This window comes from Anomaloglossus baeobatrachus, chromosome 5, assembly GCF_048569485.1.
Source record: "Anomaloglossus baeobatrachus isolate aAnoBae1 chromosome 5, aAnoBae1.hap1, whole genome shotgun sequence".
Lineage (NCBI taxonomy): Eukaryota > Metazoa > Chordata > Amphibia > Anura > Aromobatidae > Anomaloglossus > Anomaloglossus baeobatrachus.
The window spans coordinates 418,034,196-418,057,941 of record NC_134357.1 but is presented as its reverse complement, the minus strand read 5'-3'; the positions used below and the strand labels follow the sequence as shown (position 1 = coordinate 418,057,941).

Sequence of the window (23,746 nt, the reverse complement as noted above, 5' to 3'; positions counted from 1 at the left end):
CATGGCGTCACGACACAACAACAAGGTCCCGGCCTTCATGGCACGGTCTCAGGATCACAGAGCTCTGGCAGCGGACGCTCTGGTCCAGGATTGGTCGCAGTTTCGACTGCCATATGTGTTTTCCCCTCTGGCGATGCTGCCCAGAGTACTACACAAGATCCGGTCCGACTGCCGTCGCTCCAGACTGGCCGAGGCGGTCGTGGTATCCGGATCTGTGGCATCTCACGGTGGGTCAACCGTGGGCGCTTCCAGACCGCCCAGACCTGCTGTCACAAGGGCCGTTTTTCCATCTGAATTCTGTGGCCCTCAACCTGACTGTGTGGCCATTGAGTCCTGGCTCCTAGCGTCTTCAGGGTTATCTCAGGATGTCATTGCCACCATGAGACAAGCCAGGAAGTCAACGTCCGCCAAAATCTATTACAGGTCTTGGCAAATCTTATTATCCTGGTGCTCTGATAACGGTTTTCCTCCATGGCCGTTTGCTTTACCCATATTTCTTTCATTCCTACAATCTGGAATGGACAAGGGTTTGTCCCTCGGCTCTCTCAAGGGCCAAGTGTCGGCGCTCTCCGTGTTTTTTTCAAAAGCGTCTAGCCAGGCTTCCGCAGGTCCGCATGTTCCTGCAGTGGGTTTGTCACATGGTCCCACCTTACAAACGTCCGTTGGAACCTTGGGATCTTAACAGGGTTCTGACGGCTCTTCAAAAGCCGCCTTTTGAGCCGCGGCGAGATGTCTCTCTCCCGTCTTTCTCAGAAGGTGGCCTTCCTGGTGGCAGTCACATCACTTCGGAGAGTGTCTGAGCTTGCAGCGCTGTCATGCAAAGCCCCCTTCCTGGTTTTCCACCAGGATAAGGTGGTTCTGCGTCCTGTCCCGGAATTTCTCCCTAAGGTGGTATCCCCTTTTCATCTAAATCAGGATATCTCCTTGCCTTCCTTTTGCCCTAATCCAATTCACCAGTGTGAAAAGGATTTGCACTCTTTGGATCTAGTGAGAGCACTCCGGTTCTACGTGTCTCGCACGGCGCCCCTGCGCCGTTCAGATGCGCTCTTTGTCCTTGTCGCTGGCCAGCGTAAGGGCTCTCAGGCCTCCAAGTCAACCTTGGCTCAGTGGATCAAGGAACAGATTCTCGAGGCCTACCGTTCTTCTGGGATTCCACTTCCTTCAGGGTTGAAAGCCCATTCTACCAGAGCCGTAGGTGCGTCCTGGGCTTTGCGGCACCGGGCGACGGCTCAGCAGGTGTGTCAGGCAGCTACGTGGTCTAGTCTGCACACTTTCACGAAGCACTATCAAGTGCCTGCCTATGCTTCGGCAGACGCCAGTCTAGGTAGGCGAGTCCTCCAGGCGGCGGTTGCCCACCTGTAAGAGGGGGCCGTTTTTCGGCTCCTTTTATTGAGGTATTCTTTTACCCACCCAGGGACTGCTCTTGGACGTCCCAATTGTCTGGGTCTCCCAATGGAGCGACAAAGAAAAAGGGAATTTTGTTTACTTACCGTAAATTCCTTTTCTTCTAGCTCCTATTGGGAGACCCAGCACCCACCCCTGTGCCCTTCGGGCTGGTTGTTCTTTTGTGTACACATGTTGTTGATGTTGATTTGTTCTTATGGTTCATGGTTTTCAGTTCTCTGAACATCCTTCGGATTGAATTTACCCTAGACCAATTTATAAGTTTTCTCCTTCCTGCTTTTGCACCAAAACTGAGGAGCCCGTGATCCACGGGAGGGTGTATAGGCAGAGGGGAGGGGTTACACTCTTTTAAAAGTGTAATACTTTGTGTGGCCTCCGGAGGCAGAAGCTATACACCCAATTGTCTGGGTCTCCCAATAGGAGCTAGAAGAAAAGGAATTTACGGTAAGTAAACAAAATTCCCTTTTTCTCTGACGCCTCCTTGGGGGACATAGGACCATGGGTGTTATGCTGCCTATCCATAGGAGGACACTAAGTAGATGCAAAAGCATAGCTCCTCCTCTGCAGTATACACCCCCTGGCCGGGGGCACTTCCTTTCAAGGTTTATTTTTTGAGGGTGACGGTTTCCTTTTGGGACCGATCTCCCACTACTATTAACGGGTGGGAACGGGGAGTGTCGCCTCCACGTACCCCCTCCTGCGACGCTGGATCCTGGGCTGGACGAGGGGTTCCACAGACACCGATTTTCCAAAGCCCAAGGTAGAGGCCTGTGCCCCTATAGCCCAATTCCTCAGCCCCCCTTTGCAGGCTCTGAGTTGAATATGGCACCAATTCCTCAGCCCCTCTTTGCAGGCTCTGAGTTGAATATGGCACCGGTGTGACCGGACACAGCAAGCTAACTCTGCTATTTTCACTGCCTGGACTGAAGCAGTGTTTTAAGGGGAGATCCCCCTGACTGGTTTCCCAGACAAAGGGAGAAAAGACGCTGCAGGGAAGGCTCCCAGGACATTTACAGTATTTATTATGAGAAAGTCCCTTGCTAATTGCAAGGAGGAGAGCCCCAAGGATCCTGCACACACAGTGTTAACTTTTCTCTAGCTTGCTGGCTGGAGGAGGGGGGAAGTCACTCCTGTTTGCAGAAAGTCCTGCAGATAATTTCCCGGTGGCAGGGGGAGGGTCCAGGGCTCAGGGACTCACGCTGTTTATTTTCTCTGTTTATTTGCTCTAGCAGAAAAGCCGGCTGATAGTCAGCACACAGCTGGTCACTGGTGGTTATCAGAAGCTCCCTTCCCGCCTTTTTTTACTACCCACAGCAGGGGGGGCACACTAACTTCATCTTCGCGCTCTTTTAGCGCTAAGCCCCCCCCAGGAAAGCATGCGAAGATCTCCATAGAGCTTAATCCTTCCTGAGGACAGGGCCATCGGCTGATTCTGGTGAGGTGCTTGCTTCACTTGTAGCTCTGCTGATCATTGGTCCCCCTCCTGGCATACTCCTATTAGGAACATGCAGAATTCTAAGGGCACTAAGAGTGCTAAGGCCCACATAGTCTATTATTCAGCCTGCACTTCCTGCCACGCTGAGCTACCACGTAAACACACCTCTTCTCTCTGTGAGTCCTTTGCCCCTATAGCCCCCCAAGACCCCCCTGCCACCACCGCCGCAACCGTCAGCCCAGAGCCTAGGGCTCCCAGCCCACCGGAATGGGCACAGTTTCTGTCCCAATCCATGGAAAAACTGTCACAGAACCTGGTGCTGGCTATGCAATGTCGTCCTCCACACCCTTCTGGGTCCCTGGACGGAACGCAGCCTGAGGATACCCCTATGGAGGATCCTTCTGAGGTAATCCGGGCACATGCTTCACTGGTTGCAGGGATCAGGAAGTGAGCGCACAGCCGAGTGTCTCCAGCGGACTCTCCTTCGGGAGCACGCAGGGCAGGCTCTCCCACACGCTCCACGGCCTCTGTAGAGCTGGAGGAGGGAGAATGCTGTTTGTACCCGGAGGATTCCTTGGTTTCAGCCTCCCCAGATGATCAAACTGCAATAGACTCCCTTATAGCAGCAATCAACCAAACTCTGGTAGTGGATGGGGGATCCTCCACATGCACTGACCATGCAGTCTCCTTTAAAAGGGCAAGGAAACCCCAAAAGGTTTTCGCTGATCACCCAGAGTTTCAGGATATCCTCACAAAGCAATGGGAGAAGCCTGACAGGCGCTTCGGTAACCGAAAACTTATGGAGTCCCGGTACCCTTTTGCCTCACCTGCCCCTAAGCTAAGGGCTGGGCCGATCCGCCCTCGGTCGACCCCCCCGGTCTCCCGCCTTACCACAAAGACGCTCCTGTCTTTACCCGATGGTTCTTCCATCAAGGACCCAACAGACAGGTGGAGCACGTCGCCCGCTCTGCTTTTGAGGCTGCGGGTTCCTCCCTCTCGCCCTCCTTTGCCGCTGTGTGGGTCGCAAAGGCGATCTCGGTCTGGGCAGAATCCCTTAACACTTCGCTTGAGGAATCCCAGTTCACTCATACCTTCACCGAGGTAACAGCTTAAAAAGCCGCTGTGGCGGAGTACCTCATGCAGGCCTCCATGGACGCTGCTACCTGCTCAGCGTTTGCCGCCTCAAATACCATAGCCATCTGTAGAGCTCTCTGGCTCCGACAATGGCGAGCGAACTCTGCCTCCAAGAAGTCTCTCACGGGCCTTCCCTTTTTTCCAGACCGATTGTTTGGCGAACGTCTGGACAAGCTCATTTCTGACGCCATAGGAGGAAAGAGTACCTCCCTCCCCCAGCTGAAGTCCAGGACGTCCTTCACCAGATGTCCACAGTCCTCGTTACGCTCCTTTCGGAACTCATTTGGTTGGTCGACATGCCGTGCTGTCCCCGCCACCAGCCGTGGACTACGCAGGGACCGACCTTCTCCGCTCTCCCCGAAACCCACTTCGTCATGGCAGCCTAAACCGAAACAGTCCAGGACTAGGGAGACTCGGCCACGACGTTTTTTCCCCTGATGACTCCTTCGGCGCCCCCGAAGACACACTCATTGTAGGAGGTCGACTGCGGCTCTTTCATCACATCTGGGCTGCCGCCTCAGACGACAAATGGGTGCAAGACCTTGTGTCTTCCAGTTACCACATAGAATTTCGGACCCGACCCCCGTGTCTGTTCTTTCTCTCAAACCCCCCAAAGACTCGAAAACGACGCAAAACTTTTTTCTCAGCAATCCACTCGCTCCAAACAGCAGGAGTGATAATACCTTCCCAGACGACGAGAAGTTCGGGGGTTTTTATTCCAACCTCTTTGTGGTCCCCAAAAAGGATGGGTCAGTTCGACCCATCCTGGACCTCAAACACCTAAACAAACATGTGCACGTACGGAGATTCAGAATGGAGTCCCTAAGGATCATTATTGCAACCAAGGGTCTTCAACAAAGTCATGTCCGCTGCCATGAGCGTCCTTCACGCCAGGGGAGTAGTCGTTCTCCCTTACTTGGACGACCTCCTCATCAAGGCCCCCTCGTTCCACAACTGCTCAACCAGCGTACAGATGACTGTGGACACCCTATCCCGCTTAGGGTGGCTAGTGAATCTGGACAAATCATCCCTGATCCCATCACGATCCATCACCTTCCTGGGCATGTCCCTGGACACCCGTCGGGGCTTGATCCTTCTCCCTCAGGACAAGGCGATCGCTCTTCAACGAGCGGTACGCTGCTTTCTACGTCCTCCGTCTCGCTCCATTCGATTCAGCATGAAAGTGCTCGGCAGGATGGTGGCAGCTATGGAAGCAGTACCCTTTGCTCAACTGCACCTCCGCCCACTGCAGCTAGCCCTTCTAGCGGCCTGGGACAAGTGCCCCTTCTCCTTGGACAGACATCTTCACCTGACGCCTTCAGTCTGTACGCACTCCGCTGGAGGCTTCGGTCCTCATCCCTATCGAAGGGGAGATCTTTTCTCCCAGTGAACTGGCTAGTCCTGACCACGGATGCCAGCCTCCTAGGCTGGGGAGCAGTGTACCGGCACCACACTGCTCAAGGAAGTTGGACGCCCTAGGAGTCTTTCCTACCCATAAACATCCTGGAACTCCGCGCAATCTTCCTCACGCTCAGGGAATCCTGACCTCTGCTAGCGGGTCATCAGATTCGAATCCAATCAGACAATGCGACAGCTGTAACCTACATCAATCGCCAAGGGGTATACCTGCAGCAAGGCAGCTTATCTCGAAGGCCCACAGGATCCTCAGCTGGGCCGAATCGACAGGGTCAGTGATATCAGCGGTACACATACCGGGAGTAGAGAACTGGGCAGCAGACTTCTAAGTCGCCAAGGCCTGGCCGCCGGAGAGTGCTCTCTCCACCCAGAAGTGTTCCTACACATCTGCACTCGCTGGGGTACACCAGACGTGGATCTAATGGCCTCAAGGTTGAACGCAAAGGTACCCGCGTTTATAGCCAGGTCACGCGATCCGCAGTCCATCGGCACGGATGCTCTAGTCTGCTCCTGGCTCCACTTCCGCCTGCCTTACATATTTCCACCCCTACCTCTGCTGCCGCGGGTAATCAGAAAAATCAAAACAGAGGGAGTCCCGGTGATACTGATAGCACCGGACTGGCCCAGGCGCGCCTGGTACGCCGAATTAGTACAAATGCTCGTAGACATACCGTGGCGCCTTCCAGACATCCCAGACTTGCTGACACAAGGGCCCATTTCCCATCAGAACTCCAGAGCCCTGAAGCTGACGGCATGGCCATTGAGACCTGGGTATTAACAAGAGCAGGATTCTCCCCCGCTGCTGTTATCTCCACCATGATCAGCGCCCGAAAGCCTGCTTCATCCTGCATTTACCACCGTACGTGGAAAATCTTCCTTTCATGGTGCAGGGAAACTAACATCCAGCCTCTGCCTCTGGCCATCCCCAGAATTCTCGATTTTCTGCAGGTTCGCTCTCAGTTCCCTTAAAGGGCAGGTCTCGGCGCTCTCAATCTTCTACCAATGCCGCCTGGCTCAAAAAACGCAGGTCAAGACCTTCCTCCAGGGCGTTTCCCATCTAGTTCCCCCGTACAAATGGCCGCTGGAACCATGGGACATAGTTACATAGTTACATAGTTACATAGTTACTTAGGTTGAAAAAAGACCTAGGTCCATCTAGTTCAACCTTCCTCCACCAGTTCTACATTTAGTCACTAAGTCATTTATAACCAACAATGTTTTGTGTACTGAGGAAATCATCCAGCCCTTTTTTAAAAGCTGTTATAGTATCTGCCATTACTACCTCTTGTGGTAGGGCATTCCACAGTCTGACCGCTCTAACTGTAAAGAACCCTTTCCTATTTAGGTGTCGGAATCGCTTTTCTTCCACTCGCAGTGAGTGCCCCCTGGTCCTTAGTATTGTTTTCGGAAGAAATAAGTTATGTGCCAGTCCTTTATATTGACCACACATGTATTTATACATATAAATGAGATCTCCTCTGAGACGTCTTTTTTCTAAGCTAAACATATCTAACTTTTTCAATCTGCCATCATATGGGAGGCCTCAATCTCGTTCTGGACGGTCTCCAGAGGTCCCCCTTTGACCCCATCAAGGAATCCTCCCTTGCTCTTCTGTCCTGGAAGGTGACGTTCCTGGCGGCAATTACGTCCATCAGACGGGTTTCGGAGCTAGCAGCACTCTTTTGCCGCAAGCCTTTTCTGATTTTTCACTAGGACAAGGTAGTTCTGCGCCCCCTTCTGGATTTCCTTCCAAAGGTTCTTACCCCGTTTCATTTGAACGAGGACATTGTTCTGCCTTCCTTTTGTCCACACCCGGTTCATAGGGTGGAAAGGTCTCTGCATTCGTTAGACCTCGTCAGAGCTCTCAGATATTACATATCCAGGACAGCCCCCTTTAGGAAAACTGACTCTTTGTTCGTCATTCCTGAGGGGCCTAAGAAGGGACAGGCAGCTTCACAAACGACTCTGGCTCGCTGGATTCGCTCTGCGATCCAGGAAGTCTACCGCTTGCAACTCAAGCCGATTCCTAGTGGGCTGCGGGCTCATTCCACGCGAGCAGTTGGCGCTTCGTGGGCCATTCGGCATCAGGCTTCAGTGGAACAGGTGTGTAAAGCTGCGACCTGGTCTAGCCTACATACGTTTTCAAAGCATTACAGAGTCAATACCCAGGTTTCAACTGAGGCAAATCTGGGTAGGAAAATTCTGCAAACGGCAGTAGAGCACCTCTCTCAGTAGGCGCTCCAGCCTGTCTGGGACTGGTTCCTAGTCCTTGGGTTGTGTTGTCTTCTTTTATGTTTCCCACCCATGGACTGCTTTAGGACGTCCCATGGTCCTGTGTCCCCCAATGAGGCGTCAGAGAAAAACAGATTTTTGTGTACTAACCGTAAAATCGTTTTTTCTTAGCCATCATTGGGGGACACAGCACCCACCCTGTTGCCCTGTTGGGCCTTGGTTCTCTCAGTACCTTTTTCGGTTATGACTCTTCTTTTCTCATGTTCCTCTGTTGAGAAGTTTTTAATGTTTTTTTCTCCTACTGCTTGTGTACTAAAACTGAGCTTGCCTGGCCCGGCCAGGGTGTGTATACTGCAGAGGAGGAGCTATGCTTTTGCATCTTCTTAGTGTCCACCTATGGATAGGCAGCATAACACCCATGGTCCTGTGTCCCCCAATGATGGCTAAGAGAAAACGATTTTACGGTGAGTACACAAAAACCCGTTTATAATAAATATTACGTCATTTTTCCGGTGATGCAGCAGAATGGGGCTTTTTTTTTTTTATTCCAAAATTCTGTAAAAATATATATATTTTTTTTTCTTCTTTTGTTTGCAGGTTAACTTTAGCAGAGTATCATGAACAGGAGGAAATATTCAAGCTCCGACTAGGTCATCTAAAAAAAGTAAGAATTAAGTACTGTATTTTTCGTTTTATAAGACGCACCCCATATTTAGAGGGGGAGAATTTTTTTTTTTATATAATATGGGGTCTGTTTTATAATCCGTTGGTATCTTACCGGGAGGCAGCAGCTGTGGTGGAGCGGGGGGTCACAGGAGGCAGCGGCGGTACTAGAGTACTGCAATGCTAAGGGGTGCCCAGATGTTCACTGGGGGCTACGGCGCTGTCTTGGGGCAGCCACCTCTGCTCTATACCTAGGCCGCAGGCGCTGCTCTGTGTTATTTCCTGTGGTGAGTCACGGGACATTCTGAAGATTGGTGGTGCAGGCTTCAAAGAAATGGCGGTCTGAGTCGGCGCGTGCACAAATGAGAGCTTGAGCTGAGAGCTGGACGCCATTATTTGAAGCTCTCACTGACGACATCATCATTCAGAACGGCTCGTACCACGCCGCACGACGGACCTCGCTGCCCGCCGCACGACGGACCTCGCTGCCCGCCGCACGACGGACCTCGCTCAAATTTTTGGGAGGAAAAGTGCGTCTTATAATCAAAAAAAATACTGTAATTATTGTCACTATCATTTTTGTTTACATCTAAATTAACAGTTCAATTTTCTTTATTTTTGTGCAGGAAGAAGCTGAAATACAAGCAGAGTTAGAACGTCTTGAAAGAGTAAGGAATTTGCACATTAGGGAGTTGAAACGAATACATAATGAAGATAACTCGCAGTAAGTGGCTTCCACGAATGATTGACCGGTTTATTCTGTGTGACTGTGTATTATCTGCTCATCGCACTTTGGTGAGTCCATGTTTATAGTTTTTCTTGTATCAACCTGATCACCTCACATACCTGCGACTGAAGTCAAAGCTTTAAAGTGTATTGTACCTGTGCATAACCAGAGAAGGTTAGCACCTCAGCTAGTGCTAGCTATCAGCTAATACAAACACCTGAAAGGGAGTACTGCTATGTTGCACTCTTCTTCTTCCACCCCCCCCTTCTTCTTGGAAGTTTAGAGCTCTAACATGGTCTGGAATAATTATATCCTGTGGTCCTATGCTGTCGCCATAGTTAGACTACCTATAAAACACCATGTTGTCTTGTCTTATCCTGCAGCCAAACTCCTTTCTGCCCCTAATCTTTTATATATAAAAGGTTTTATTTTCTTTTTCTTCATCGTTCCTATGGGAGACCCAGACCATGGGTGTATAGCTTCTGCCTCCGGAGGACACACAAAGTACTACACTAAAAAGTGTAGCTCCTCCCTCCGAGCATATACACCCCCTGGATAACCAAATATAGCCAGTTCAATGCTTTGTGTTCAGGAGGCACACATCCACACATGCATTCTCATCTGATTTTGATTTTTGGAAAGAGTTTGAAGAAAAGCGGGTCCAAGTCTGGACTCCCGGCATGTCCCTTCTCACCCCACTGTGTCGGCGGTGTTGTTAAGGTTGATTTCAGGACTGGAGCCTTACATGCCGCGCTCCTTCACCATCCCTCGGGCTCTGGCTTGAAGTGGGAGCCAGCACGGTTCTCCCTGCCTTGCAGGAGACCGGTCTCCATCCGCAGCCCTTTCAGGATCCTACCGGACGGCGCACTCATCCCTCAGGGACCTGGCCCTGCGTCTCACAAGCTAAGTATCTGAGACGTTATTATCCGGGGGTCCCTTGTACTTTATTGTTGGGAGAGTGTGCTGTGTATGTATTCTGACATTTCCGGCCGGTTCTCCTGGTTTTCACCAGAGAACCGCGCCGATGGTGCCTGCGCGCCGGCCGCATCGTTAAATTTAGGCCCCGGCTTCGCCTGAGGCCTAGTTTTGTTTTCACTGCCCCTGCATGCCAATCATGCAGAGGAACAGTGCGGCTCCGCCCAGCGGCCGTTCGGCTCAGGAGAGGGACACTCCTCTCTGAGGAAATTGTTTCCCTCCCCTGTATATCTCCTTGGCCCTCGGGATCCCGCTCTTAGAGTAGGCCCCGACCCCTCTCCTCGCTCCGGCTTGGGCAGAAGCGCCATTTTATCAGCGTTCTTATGTCAGCACAGCGATCGGCGCTGGCTGCAGTATCTCTCTGGGGGTCCGGGCTGTGGGATCTGGAGGGCACAAAGAGGGGTTGGCAGAATGTCAGACGGTATGGCAAGCCACAACCTCCGGTTGTGGACCTGCTTATATTATATACTCTGCTTATATACTCTGCTGGGGGTCATTCTGACTCAGAGCCCCCACTTCAGCAGCATGTCTCACACGAGCAGCAAGGCTGCAAGGCTGTACTCAATATGCACTGCATGTAGGCTCCTACTGCCTGTACCGAGCACATAACCACATTGTGATGCCTGCTCTAACATGGTGGTGCCTCAGCCTGGAGTCTCATCCCCAGTGATTCCTCCGGCTGCTCCGGCTCCGGTGGCTGAACCCCCGGCTTGGGCAGAATCCTTCTCTCCATGGGACAGCTGTCCCGGACTCTGCTGAGCATGCATCAGCCCCCTTCTCAGGGCGCTTCTGCTGCTACGGCTCGCTCAGCAAAGCTCACAGAGGATTCTCCATCTGGTCTCGGACCCCGTCCTCCTAAAAGGAGACGCAGGGTCCCCTCTCCTTCCTCGTCCCGCGGCTCTGATTCACGAGCTGACTCGCAGGACGAGGAGGATGCCTTTACTGGGGGCTCGGACGCTACCTCCATGTACCCCATTGATCTGTCCGAAAGTGACGCAGATGCTAGTGATTTGATTGCGTCCATTAATTTTGTACTGGACCTCAATCCGCCTGTATCAGAGGAGCAACCCTCTCTGGCAAGAAAGCACCAGTTTACCTTGCCCAAGAGAACAAGGAGTGTGTTCCTTAACCACTCCAGTTTTCAGGCCACTGTGACCAAGCCTAGGGCCTGTCCTGACAGACGCTGCCCAAAGCGTGGTTCTGATGACCGTTTTCCGTTTCCACCAGAGGTGGTCAAGGAGTGGGCTCATTCACCAAAGGTAGACCCTCCGGTGTCTAGACTCTCAGCCCGGACAGTTGTATCAGTGGCTGATGACACCTCTCTTAAGGATTCCCTGGCGGGAAGAGTAACTGACCGCCAGGTTGACCTTTTGGCCAAATCTGTATCTGAGGCGGCAGGGGTCTCGTTCTCCCCATCTTTTGCAGCAGTGTGGGCTCTCATAGCCATCTCTGCTTCTCTAGAGGAGATGCATTCACTCACCAGGGACTCTATTCCCGAAATGGTTGCCTTAACTTCCAGGCTTCAGCCTTTTCATCCTATGCCATGTCTGCCATGCTGGAGGCTTCTCACCGCACTGCGGTGGCTTCGGCTAATTCTCTCGCTATGCGCAGGATCTTGTGGCTTCGAGAGTGGAAGGCAGACGCTTCTTCAATGAAGTACCTTGCTGGGCTCCCATTTGCTGGGCCCAGGCTGTTCGGTGAACAACTGGATGAAATTATTCAGGAAGCTACTAGCGGGAAGAGTACTTCCATGCCACAAACAAAACCAGGAAACCTGTCCAGGGCAGGAACCAGTCGAGGTTTCGTTCCTTTCGTTCCTCCAACTGGTCGTCCTCTAAGCCCTCGGCCTCGTCCACTAACTCAGCCAAGGACCAAAAACCCATCTGACGCACGAAGCCGCGTCCTCAGAGCAGGAGCTGCTGCCACTAAGGCAGCCTCCTCTTGACTATCTGGCCGCGCCAGCAACGTCCTTGGTCGGTGGCATGCTCTCCCGCTTTGGCGACGTGTGGTTTCAACACGTCTCCGATCAGTGGGTGCGGGATATCACCTCCCACGGCTACAGGATAGAATTCTATCCAGCCCGCCAAACAGATTTTTCTTTATCGCTCCTAATTGGGAGACCCAGACGATTGGGTGTATAGCTACTGCCTCCGGAGGCCACACAAAGCACTACACTTAAAAGTGAATAAAAGTGCGGACAGGTGGGGGGAGTCAAACCCGGTATACATCACTTACAGTCAACATGCACCAATTGTGCCAGGCATTATAAACAAGTCAAGATTGTGAATAAATATGTACCATCAAAGTTACAATACAATCTGCATAGGGTAAAAATTCATCACAATATCCCTTACTGATTAACTGGGACTCGCTCATCCATATATGCACATATAGAAAACTCGATATTAAAGTTCATTGGAGATCACATGAACTACTCCAAGTACAATTATAAACCTGTACCAAGGTGACTCTAATTATCCTCTCTATATACGCATGGGAACCGTGAAATTTCAAATATAATTCCAAGCGCAGAGCACGGAGCAATTCATGAGGATAGCACAATTCTCTAGTAAGTTGACAGAAACCACGTGCCCAAAAGCTTAGGCTTCCATGGATTTCTATGAGAATGGTGATAGAAAGAGCAATTGCTGGATATCAATGAATCATATGAAACGCTCCAGGTTCAAAACACGGAATTCATGGCCAGAAATACGAGACTATAGTTCATGGATCACTATACCAAAAGGGCATCACTATAAGTCTCAATAATTATTGAGACTTATAGTGATGCCCTTTTGGTATGAACTATAGTCTCGTATTTCTGGCCATGAATTCCGTGTTTTGAACCTGGAGCGTTTCATATGATTCATTGATATCCAGCAATTGCTCTTTCTATCACCATTCTCATAGAAATCCATGGAAGCCTAAGCTTTTGGGCACGTGGTTTCTGTCAACTTACTAGAGAATTGTGCTATCCTCATGAATTGCTCCGTGCTCTGCGCTTGGAATTATATTTGAAATTTCACGGTTCCCATGCGTATATAGAGAGGATAATTAGAGTCACCTTGGTACAGGTTTATAATTGTACTTGGAGTAGTTCATGTGATCTCCAATGAACTTTAATATCGAGTTTTCTATATGTGCATATATGGATGAGCGAGTCCCAGTTAATCAGTAAGGGATATTGTGATGAATTTTTACCCTATGCAGATTGTATTGTAACTTTGATGGTACATATTTATTCACAATCTTGACTTGTTTATAATGCCTGGCACAATTGGTGCATGTTGACTGTAAGTGATGTATACCGGGTTTGACTCCCCCCACCTGTCCGCACTTTTATTCATAATAAAAATAAATAGACCTAATTGATCGCCTTTTGTTCCTCTTGTTTGTTCTATTGTATTAGCGATTTGGTCTTTATCCGTGGTCCTTTTTCTGCATAATATATTATATTGTGCTGACTATTTTCTATCGTTATGCAGAATTTATGTATGCCATTTCTTACTTTATACACTTAAAAGTGTAAGGCCCCTCCCCTTCTGCCTATACACCCCCCGTGGGATCACGGGCTCCTCAGTTTTCATGCTTTGTGCGAAGGAGGTCAGACATCCACGCATAGCTCCACTGTTTAGTCAGCAGCAGCTGCTGACTTTGTCGGATGGAAGAAAAGAGGGCCCATATAGGGCCCCCAGCATGCTCCCTTCTCACCCCACTTTTGTCGGCGGTGTTTGTTAAGGTTGAGGTACCCATTGCGGGTACGGAGGCTGGAGCCCACATGCTGCATCCTTCCCCATCCCCCTTAGGGCTCTGGGTGAAGTGGGATTTTACCGGTCTCCAGGCACTGAGACCGTGCTCCATCCACAGCCCCTGAAAGGATCTGCTGCATATGGAGCTGAGTATCGTCAGGGACAGGACCCTGCTTCATCAAGGTACTCTGTGTCCCCACACAGACGCAGACACACTGCAGCATTGCTGGGTGTGTTAGTGCGCCGGGGACAACAGCGCGCACGCTTGTGCCACTGCTCACTACAGCTCTGCTGAAGGAGTATATGTATTTGGAACTGCCGCGCCGGCCGCTGCTGTCAGTTTGCTGCGGCGCGGCTGGGACTTGTGGTGCGCCGGGGACTTCCGCGCTGGCCGTGCATGTATGACGGCCGCGCTTATTACTCGAGTCCCCGGCTTTTGCGGCCTAGTTTCGTTTCGTTCCCGCCCCCAGGCCTGCCAGTCAGGGGAAGGGCGGGACGCTGTGCAGAATGTCAGCACAGAGGGCTGGAGTCTACTTTACATACTCCAGCCCTCACACTGGGCACAGTGGGACACCAGTTTCCCGCACTTTGTCTGAGGCACGCCCACGGTCCGCCCCTCTTCACAGAACGCCGGCAGCCATTCCTGTGTGCAGTCTGAGCTGGAGAGGGGAGACAAGTTTTGGGAGACCCAGACACGGGATTCTGGCGACCACACACCCGCGTTTGAGCGGGCGGTAAGCGGCGCCTCTGGTGCTGAACCCACTAGTGCCGAAGTGTACATTTGTATTTTTATGCTTGTAAGCTATACAATTGCACTGTACGGTCGCTGGTGCTTCCTGGCTATATACCCTCCTAGATTGCTCAGAGGAGACAACAGCATGTCATCCGCAAAAAGCAAGGGTGCCAAGGCACAGGCTTTCTATGCTGCTTGTACCGCATGTGAGGCTTCTTTACCGGCAGGTTCCACTGACCCCCACTGTGTGCAGTGCTCGGCCCCTGTGGCAACTGCTCGGCCGGGGCCTCTGCTAGAGGTGACCCAGGGAGAACCACCTGTGAATACTGTCCAGGTGACGGGGACAGAGTTTGCAGCTTTCGCTGATAGATTGTCTGTGACTATGACTAGAATTCTAGAAACGTTGCAGTCTAGACCAGTAACTCAGACCATGGGCACTGTTCAATCATTGCTCCCTGGTCCCCCTCTGTTGGAACAGCCCCGGGCTCCGGGAGTGTCCCATGCATCCCAGTGGGACGGTTCGGACACGGACGACAGTCCCAGACAGCCTAAGCGAGCTCGCTATGAGCGGCCCTCGACTTCATCACACTGGTCAGGGTCCCAGCAGGAAGGCTCTCTGTGTGATGAGGCGGAGGTAGCTGATCAGGATTCTGATCCTGAGACTGCTCTCAACTTGGATACGCCTGATGGGGACGCCATAGTGAATGATCTTATAGCGTCCATCAATAGAATGCTGGATATTTCTCCCCCAGCTCCTCCGGTGGAGGAATCAGCTTCACAGCAGGAGAAATTCCATTTCAGATATCCCAAGCGTAAATTGACTTCTTTTCTGGATCACTCTGACTTTAGAGAGTCAGTCCAGAAACATCACGCTTATCCAGATAAACGTTTCTCCAAGCGGCTTAAGGACACACGTTATCCCTTTCCTCCTGACGTGGTCAAAGGCTGGACCCAGTGTCCCAAGGTGGATCCCCCTATCTCCAGGCTTGCGGCTAGATCCATAGTTGCAGTGGAGGATGGGGCTGCACTTAAAGATGCCACTGACAGACAGATGGAGCTCTGGTTGAAATCCATCTATGAAGCTATCGGCGCGTCGTTTGCTCCAGCATTCGCTGCCGTATGGGCACTCCAAGCTATTTCAGCTGGTCTTACACAGGTTGACACTGTCACACGGGCATCTGTGCCGCAGGTGGCATCCTTAACCTCTCAAATGTCTGCATTTGCGTCTTACGCGATTAATGCGGTTCTGGACTCTACGAGCCGTACGGCAGTGGCGTCCGCCAACTCTGTGGTTTTACGCAGAGCCTTGTGGTTAAGGGAATGGAAGGCAGATTCTGCTTCCAAAAAGTGCTTAACCAGTTTGCCATTCTCTGGTGACCGACTGTTTGGTGAGCGGTTGGATGAGATCATTAAACAGTCCAAGGGTAAGGATTCATCCTTACCTCAGCCCAGACAAACCAAACCCCAGCAGAGGAGGGGACAGTCGGGGTTTCGGTCCTTTCGAGGCTCGGGCAGGTCCCGATTCTCCTCGTCCAAAAGGACTCAAAAGGATCAGAGGAGTTCAGATTCTTGGCGGGCTCAGTCACGCCCAAAAAAGACAGCCGGAAGACCCGCTACCAAGGCGGCTTCCTCATGACGTTCGGCCTCCTCTCTCCGCATCCTCGGTCGGTGGCAGGCTCTCCCGCTTTGGCGACATTTGGCTGCCACAGGTCCAAGACCGTTGGGTGAGAGACATTCTGTCCCACGGGTACAGGATAGAGTTCAGTTCTCGTCCTCCAACTCGATTCTTCAGAACGTCTCCGCCTCCCGACCGAGCCGATGCTCTTCTGCAGGCGGTGTGCACTCTAAAGGCAGAAGGTGTGGTGATCCCTGTTCCTCTTCAGGAGCAAGGTCACGGTTTTTACTCCAATTTGTTTGTGGTGCCAAAAAAGGACGGATCCTTCCGTCCCGTTCTGGACCTAAAACTTCTCAACAAGTACGTAAAAACCAGACGGTTCCGGATGGAATCCCTCCGATCCGTCATCGCCTCAATGTCTCAAGGATTGCTCCAGAGCATCAGCGTTTTCTACGGTTCGTTATAGGAGACGAACACCTTCAGTTCGTAGCTCTGCCTTTCGGTCTGGCGACAGCCCCACGGGCCTTCACCAAGGTCATGGCAGCAGTAGTAGCAGTCCTGCACTCTCAGGGACACTCTGTGATCCCTTACTTAGACGATCTGCTTGTCAAGGCTCCCTCTCAAGAGGCATGCCAACACAGCCTGGACGTTGCACTGGAGACTCTCCAGAGTTTCGGGTGGGTCATCAACTTTTCCAAGTCAAATCTGACCCCGACCCAATCGCTGACATATCTTGGCATGGAGTTTCATACTCTCTCAGCGATAGTGAAGCTTCCGCTGGACAGACAGCGTTCACTACAGACAGGGGTGCGATCCCTCCTTCAAGACCAGTCACACCCCTTGAGACGCCTCATGCACTTCCTAGGGAAGATGGTAGCAGCAATGGAGGCAGTCCCTTTCGCGCAGTTTCATCTGCGTCCACTACAGTGGGACATTCTACGCCAATGGGACGGGAAGTCGACGTCCCTCGACAAGAACGTCTCCCTTTCTCAGGCGGCAAAGGAATCTCTTCAGTGGTGGCTTCTTCCCACCTCATTGTCAAAGGGAAAGTCCTTCCTACCCCCATCCTGGGCGGTGGTCACGACGGACGCGAGTCTGTCAGGGTGGGGAGCGGTTTTTCTCCACCACAGGGCTCAGGGTACGTGGACTCAGCAAGAGTCCACCCTTCAGATCAATGTTCTGGAAATCAGAGCAGTGTATCTTGCCCTACAAGCCTTCCAGCAGTGGCTGGAAGGGAAGCAGATCCGAATTCAGTCGGACAACTCCACAGCGATGGCATACATCAACCACCAAGGAGGAACACGCAGTCGGCAAGCCTTCCAGGAAGTCCGGCGAATTCTGACGTGGGTGGAAGACACGGCATCCACCATATCAGCAGTTCACATCCCAGGCGTGGACAACTGGGAAGCAGATTTTCTCAGTCGCCAGGGTATGGACGCAGGGGAATGGTCTCTTCACCCGGACGTGTTTCAAGAGATCTGTCGCCGCTGGGGGACGCCGGACGTCGACCTAATGGCGTCCCAACACAACAACAAGGTCCCTGTCTTCATGGCGCGGTCTCACGATCACCGAGCTCTGGCGGCAGACGCCTTAGTTCCAAATTGGTCGCAGTTCCGGCTCCCTTATGTGTTCCCACCTCTGGCACTGTTGCCCAGAGTGCTGCGCAAGATCAGGTCCGACTGCCGCCGCGCCATCCTCGTCGCTCCAGACTGGCCGAGGAGGTCGTGGTACCCGGATCTGTGGCATCTCACGGTAGGCCAACCGTGGGCGCTACCAGACCGACCAGACTTGCTGTCTCAAGGGCCGTTTTTCCATCGGAATTCTGCTGCCCTGAACCTGACTGTGTGGCCATTGAGTCCTGGATCCTAGCGTATTCAGGATTATCTCAAGACGTCATTGCCACCATGAGACAAGCTAGAAAACCAACCTCCGCCAAGATCTACCACAGGACGTGGAAGATATTCTTATCTTGGTGTTCTGCTCAGGGAGTTTCTCCCTGGCCATTTGCATTGCCTACTTTTCTTTCCTTTCTACAATCCGGTTTGGAAAAAGGTTTGTCGCTCAGCTCCCTTAAAGGCCAAGTCTCAGCGCTATCTGTATTTTTTCAGAAGCGACTAGCACGGCTTCCTCAGGTACGCACGTTCCTGCAAGGGGTTTGTCATATCATCCCTCCTTACAAGCGGCCGTTAGAGCCCTGGGATCTGAACAGGGTTCTAGTTGCTCTCCAGAAGCCGCCTTTCGAGCCTATGAGGGATGTTTCCCTTTCTCGACTTTCACAGAAAGTGACTTTTCTAGTAGCGGTCACCTCGCTTCGGAGAGTGTCCGAGCTAGCAGCGCTCTCATGCAAATCTCCCTTCCTGGTGATTCACCAGGACAAGGTGGTTCTGCGCCCGATTCCGGAGTTTCTCCCTAAGGTGGTATCCCCCTTTCATCTCAATCAGGATATCTCCTTACCCTCTTTGTGTCCTCATCCAGTTCATCAATGTGAGAAGGATTTGCATTTGTTGGATCTGGTGAGAGCACTCAGAATCTACATTTCCCGCACGGCGCCCCTGCGCCGCTCGGATGCACTCTTTGTCCTTGTCGCTGGTCAGCGTAAAGGGTTGCAAGCTTCCAAATCCACCTTGGCTCGGTGGATCAAGGAACCAATTCTTGATGCCTACCGTTCTGCTGGGCTTCCGGTTCCCTCAGGGCTGAAAGCCCATTCTACCAGAGCCGTGGGTGCGTCCTGGGCATTACGGCACCAGGCTACGGCTCAGCAGGTGTGCCAGGCGGCTACCTGGTCGAGTCTGCACACTTTCACCAAGCATTATCAGGTGCATACCTACGCTTCGGCGGACGCCAGCCTAGGTAGACAAGTCCTTCAGGCGGCGGTTGCCCACCTGTAGGAAGGGACTGTTTTTACGGTCCTGTCACGAGGTGTTATTTTACCCACCCAGGGACTGCTTTTGGACGTCCCAATCGTCTGGGTCTCCCAATTAGGAGCGATAAAGAAGAAGGGAATTTTGTTACTTACCGTAAATTCCTTTTCTTCTAGCTCCAATTGGGAGACCCAGCACCCGCCCTGTTGTCTTAGGGATTTTTGTTTTTCCGGGTACACATGTTGTTCATGTTAAATGGTTCAGTTCTCCGATGTTCTTCGGATTGAATTTGTTTTTAAACCAGTTATTGGCTTTCCTCCTTCTTGCTTTTGCACTAAAACTGAGGAGCCCGTGATCCCACGGGGGGTGTATAGGCAGAAGGGGAGGGGCCTTACACTTTTAAGTGTAGTGCTTTGTGTGGCCTCCGGAGGCAGTAGCTATACACCCAATCGTCTGGGTCTCCCAATTGGAGCTAGAAGAAAAGGAATTTACGGTAAGTAACAAAATTCCCTTCTTTCTGTCCACCCCCCCCCTGCTCCAAGGCCGCCGCCTTCTCACAGGCCGTGGCACCCTTGCAGGCCAACGGAGTAATTGTACCGGTTCCCGCCTGGGAACGGTTCAGAAGTTTCTACTCAAATCTCTTCCTAGTCCCCGAAAGGGACGGTTCCTTCCGGCCCATCCTGGATCTCAAGCTTCTCAAAAAGCATGTTCAGGTGCGGCATTTTCGCATGGAGTCTCTGTGATCAGTCATTGCCTCAATGACCCAAGGAGATTTCCTAGGATCCTCGACATCAGAGATGCCTACCTGCATGTGCCAATTGCAGTTTCACACCAGCATTGGCTACGTTTTGCAATCGGAGAGGAACATTTCCAATTCGTGGCTCTTCCCTTCGGGTTAGCCACGGCCCCTCGAGTATTCATCAGGGTCATGGCAGCAGTGGTTGCGTTTCTGCACCTCCGGGGGTTGGCAGTAATCCCTTTTCCTGGACGGCCTTCTAGTCAAGGCTTCATCCAGTGCAGACTGTCAGCGGAGTGCCTCGCTCACTCTCGCCACTCTAGTCCAATTCGGGTGGCTTGTCCTTTTCCCAAGTCCACTCTGACTCCGACCCAGAAGCTCATGTACCTAGGGATGCAATTTGAGACTCTGCCGGCACTGGTGAAGCTGCCCTTAGTCAAACAGCAGTCCCTCCACTGGCGGTGCGCCCTTTGCTGAGGCCCCGCCGTCATTCCATCAGGCACCTAATGCAGGTGCTGGGTCAGATGGTGGCGTCAATGGAAGCGGTTCCTTTGCCCAGTTCCATCTGCGTCCTCTGCAGCTGGACATTCTCCGCTGTTGGGACAAGCGACCTTGCTCCTTGCACAGGTTAGTGGCTCTGTCGCCACAGACCAGGGGCTCCCTTCAGTGGTGGCTTCGGCCCCTCTCTCTTCAGGGACGCTCCTTCCTGGCCCCGTCCCGGGTGATCCTCACCACGGATGCCAGTCTATCCGGCTGGGGAGCAGTATATCTCCACCACAGAGCGCAGGGCACTTGGACCCCGTCCGAATCAGCCCTCTCGATCAATGTGCTGGAAATCAGAGCTGTGCTTCTAGCTCTCTTAGCCTTTCACCACCTGTTGGCGGGCAAGCACATTCGAGTCCGGTCAGACAACGCGACAGCGGTTGCCTACATCAACTGCCAGGGCGGGACACTCGGCCGCCTGGCAATGTTGGAGGTTCAACGTATCCTTCAATGGACGGAGGACTCAAAGTCCACCATATCCGCAGTCCACATCCCAGGCGTGGAAAACTGGGAGGCAGATTATCTCAGCCGTCAAACCGTGGACAGCGGCGAGTGGGCTCTGCATTGGCAGTGTTTCGGTCACTCTGCCGCAAGGGGGGCACTCCGGAAGTGGATCTTCGCTCCCACGATCCTCAGGCCTTTGCAGCGGACGCGCTGGTTCAGGATTTGTCCCAGTTTCGTCTTTTACGTGTTTCCCCCTCTAGCTCTTGCTCAGAGTCCTTCGCAAGCTCAGAATGGAGGGCGTCGGGTCATTCTCATTGCTCCAGACTGGTCCAGGCGAGCTTGGTACCCAGACCTGCTCCATCTGTCCGTAGAGGTGCCGTGGTATCTCCCGGACCGCTCAGACCTTCTCTCACAAGGTCCGTTTTTCCGCCTGAATTCTGCGGCTCTCAGATTGACGGCGTGGCTCTTGAGTCCTGGATCTTGACGACTTCTGGTATCTCTCCTGAAGTCATCTCCACTATGACTCGGGCTCGGAAGTATTCCTTGGCCAAAATCTATCACAGGACCTGGAGAATTTTCCTGTCCTGGTGTCGCTCTTCCGGCCATGCTTCTTGGCCTTCTTCCTTGGCGACCCTTCTGTCCTTTCTGCAGTTTGTCTGCAGCTAGGACTATCCCTCAATTCCCTCAAGGGACAGGTCTCGGCTCTGTCAGTGTTGTGCCAGCGGCGTATCGCTCGGCTGGCTCAGGTGCGCTCCTTCATGCAGGGCGCATCTCACAGCATTCCGCCTTACCGGCGGCCCTTGGATCCCTGGGACCTTAATCTGGTCCTCACGGCTTTCCAGAAACCCCCCTTTGAGCCTCTTAGGGAGGTTTCTTTGTCTCGTCTTTCACAGAAAGTGGTCTTTCTAGTGGCCATAACTTCCCTCAGGAGAGTCTCTGATTTGACTGCGCTCTCTTCTGAGTCACCTTTTTTGGTTTTTCATCAAGACAAGGTGGTTCTCCGTCCGACTCCGGACTTTCTCCCTAAGGTGGTTTCTCCTTTCCACCTTAACCGGGACATTTCCCTACCTTCCTTTTCTTCGGCGCTCCATTGGGAGACCCAGACGATTGGGTGTATAGCACTGCCCTCCGGAGGTCACACAAAGCATTACACTAAAAAGTGTAAGGCCCCTCCCCTTCTGGCTATACACCCCCAGTGGGATCACTGGCTCACCAGTTTTCTGCTTTGTGCGAAGGAGGTCAGACATCCACGCATAGCTCCACTGTTTAGTCAGCAGTAGCTGCTGACTATATCGGATGGAAGAAAAGAGGGCCCATACTAGGGCCCCCAGCATGCTCCCTTCTCACCCCACTTTGTGTCGGCGGTGTTTGTTAAGGTTGAGGTACCCATTGCGGGTACGGAGGCTGGAGCCCACATGCTGTTTTCCTTCCCCATCCCCCTGAGGGGCTCTGAGGAAGTGGGATCTTACAGGTCTCCAGGCACTGAGACCGGGCTCTATCCACAGACCCAGAGACCCTGCTGGATACGGAGCTGAGTATCGTCAGGGACAGGGCCCTGCTACATTAAGGTACTCTGTGTCCCCGTACACATCGCGCACACACACACCAGCATTGCTGGGAGTGCTAGTGCGCCGGGGACAACAGCGCGGAGCGCTCGTGCTATTATTCACGGCAGCTTTGCTGTGTGAATTTATGTATTGGGAACTGCCGCGCCGGGCCGCTGCTGGGTGTTTTTACACTGTGGCGCGGCTGGGACTTGTGGTGCGCCGGGGACTCCGCGCTGGCCGTGCACATAGGACGGCCGCGCTTATTACTCGAGTCCCCGGCTTTGCGGCCTAGTTTCCGTTTCGTTCCCGCCCCCAGCCCTGCCAGTCAGGGGAGAGGCGGGACGCTGTACAGAAAGTCAGCGCCGAGGGCTGGAGTCTGCTTTGCATTCTCCAGCCCCCTTCACTGGACACAGTGGGACGCCGGTTTCCCGCTCTTGCCTTGGGCACGCCCACGGCCCGCCAGGACTCTCTGTATGATGAGGCAGACGTAGCTGATCAGGACTTTGATCCTGACACCGCTCTCAATCCGGATACACCGGATGGTGACGCCATGGGGAATGATCTTATAGCGTCCAGCAATGGCATGTTGGATATCTCTCCCCCAGCTCCTTCAGTGGAGGAGTCAGCTTCCCAGCAGGAGAAATCCCATTTCAGTATCTCATCAGGATGCTTATCTCCACGTGCCGATTGCTCCAGAGCACCAACGTTTGCTACGTTTTGTTAGACGAGCATCTTCAGTTCGTAACCCTGCCCTTCGGTCTGGCGACAGCCCTACGGAGTTTGAACATGTTCAGGGCAGCAGTGGGAGCAGTCCTGCACTCTCAGGGTCACTCGGTGATCCTTCCTTGGACGGTCGACTTGTCAAGGCATCTTCTCAAGAGGCATGCCAACACAGCCTGAGCGTAGCGCTGGAGACTCTCCAGAGTTTCGGGTGGATCATCAACTTCTCAAGGTTAAATCTGACACCGACCCAATCGCTGACATATCTGGGCACGGAGTGTCACGCTCCCTCAGCGATAGTGAAGCTTCCGCTGGACAAACAGCGTTCACTACAGACGGGGGTGCAGTCTCTCCTTCACGGCCAGTCACAGTCCTTAACACGCCTCATGCAGAGGCAGTCAATTTCGCGCAGTTTCATCTGCGTCCACTCCAATGTGGCATTCTTTGCCAATGGGATGGGAAGTCGACATCCCTAGAAGAAACGTCCCCCTTCTCAGACGGTCAAGGACTCTCCTCAGAGGAGTCCATCCTTCAAATCAATGTGCTGGAAATCAGGGCAGTGTATCTAGCCCTACTAGCCTTCCAGCAGTGGCTGGAAGGAAAGCAGATCCGAATTCAGTCGGACAACTCCACAGCGGTGGCATACATCTACCACCAAGGAGGGACACGCAGTCGGCAAGCCTACCAGGCAATCCGGCGGATTCTGATGTGGGTGGAGGAAAGAGCATCCACCATATCAGCAGTTCACATCCCGGGCGTAGAAAACTGGGAAGCAGACTTCCTCAGTCGCCAGGGCATGGACGCAGGGGAAT

The 23,746-nt window shown here is 52.6% G+C and overlaps 1 protein-coding gene across 2 annotated transcripts in view; it reads left to right on the top strand.

Annotated features, from left to right (window-relative positions):
* The window catches only part of TLK2 (tousled like kinase 2), a 197,334-nt gene that overhangs the window by 119,129 nt on the left and 54,459 nt on the right, over positions 1-23,746 (top strand). For both annotated transcript variants that reach the window (XM_075350289.1, XM_075350288.1), the window contains exons 12-13: positions 8,219-8,285; positions 8,911-9,008. In XM_075350289.1, the coding sequence (XP_075206404.1) occupies positions 8,219-8,285; positions 8,911-9,008 (165 nt within the window). The remainder of the gene's footprint in view (positions 1-8,218; positions 8,286-8,910; positions 9,009-23,746) is intronic.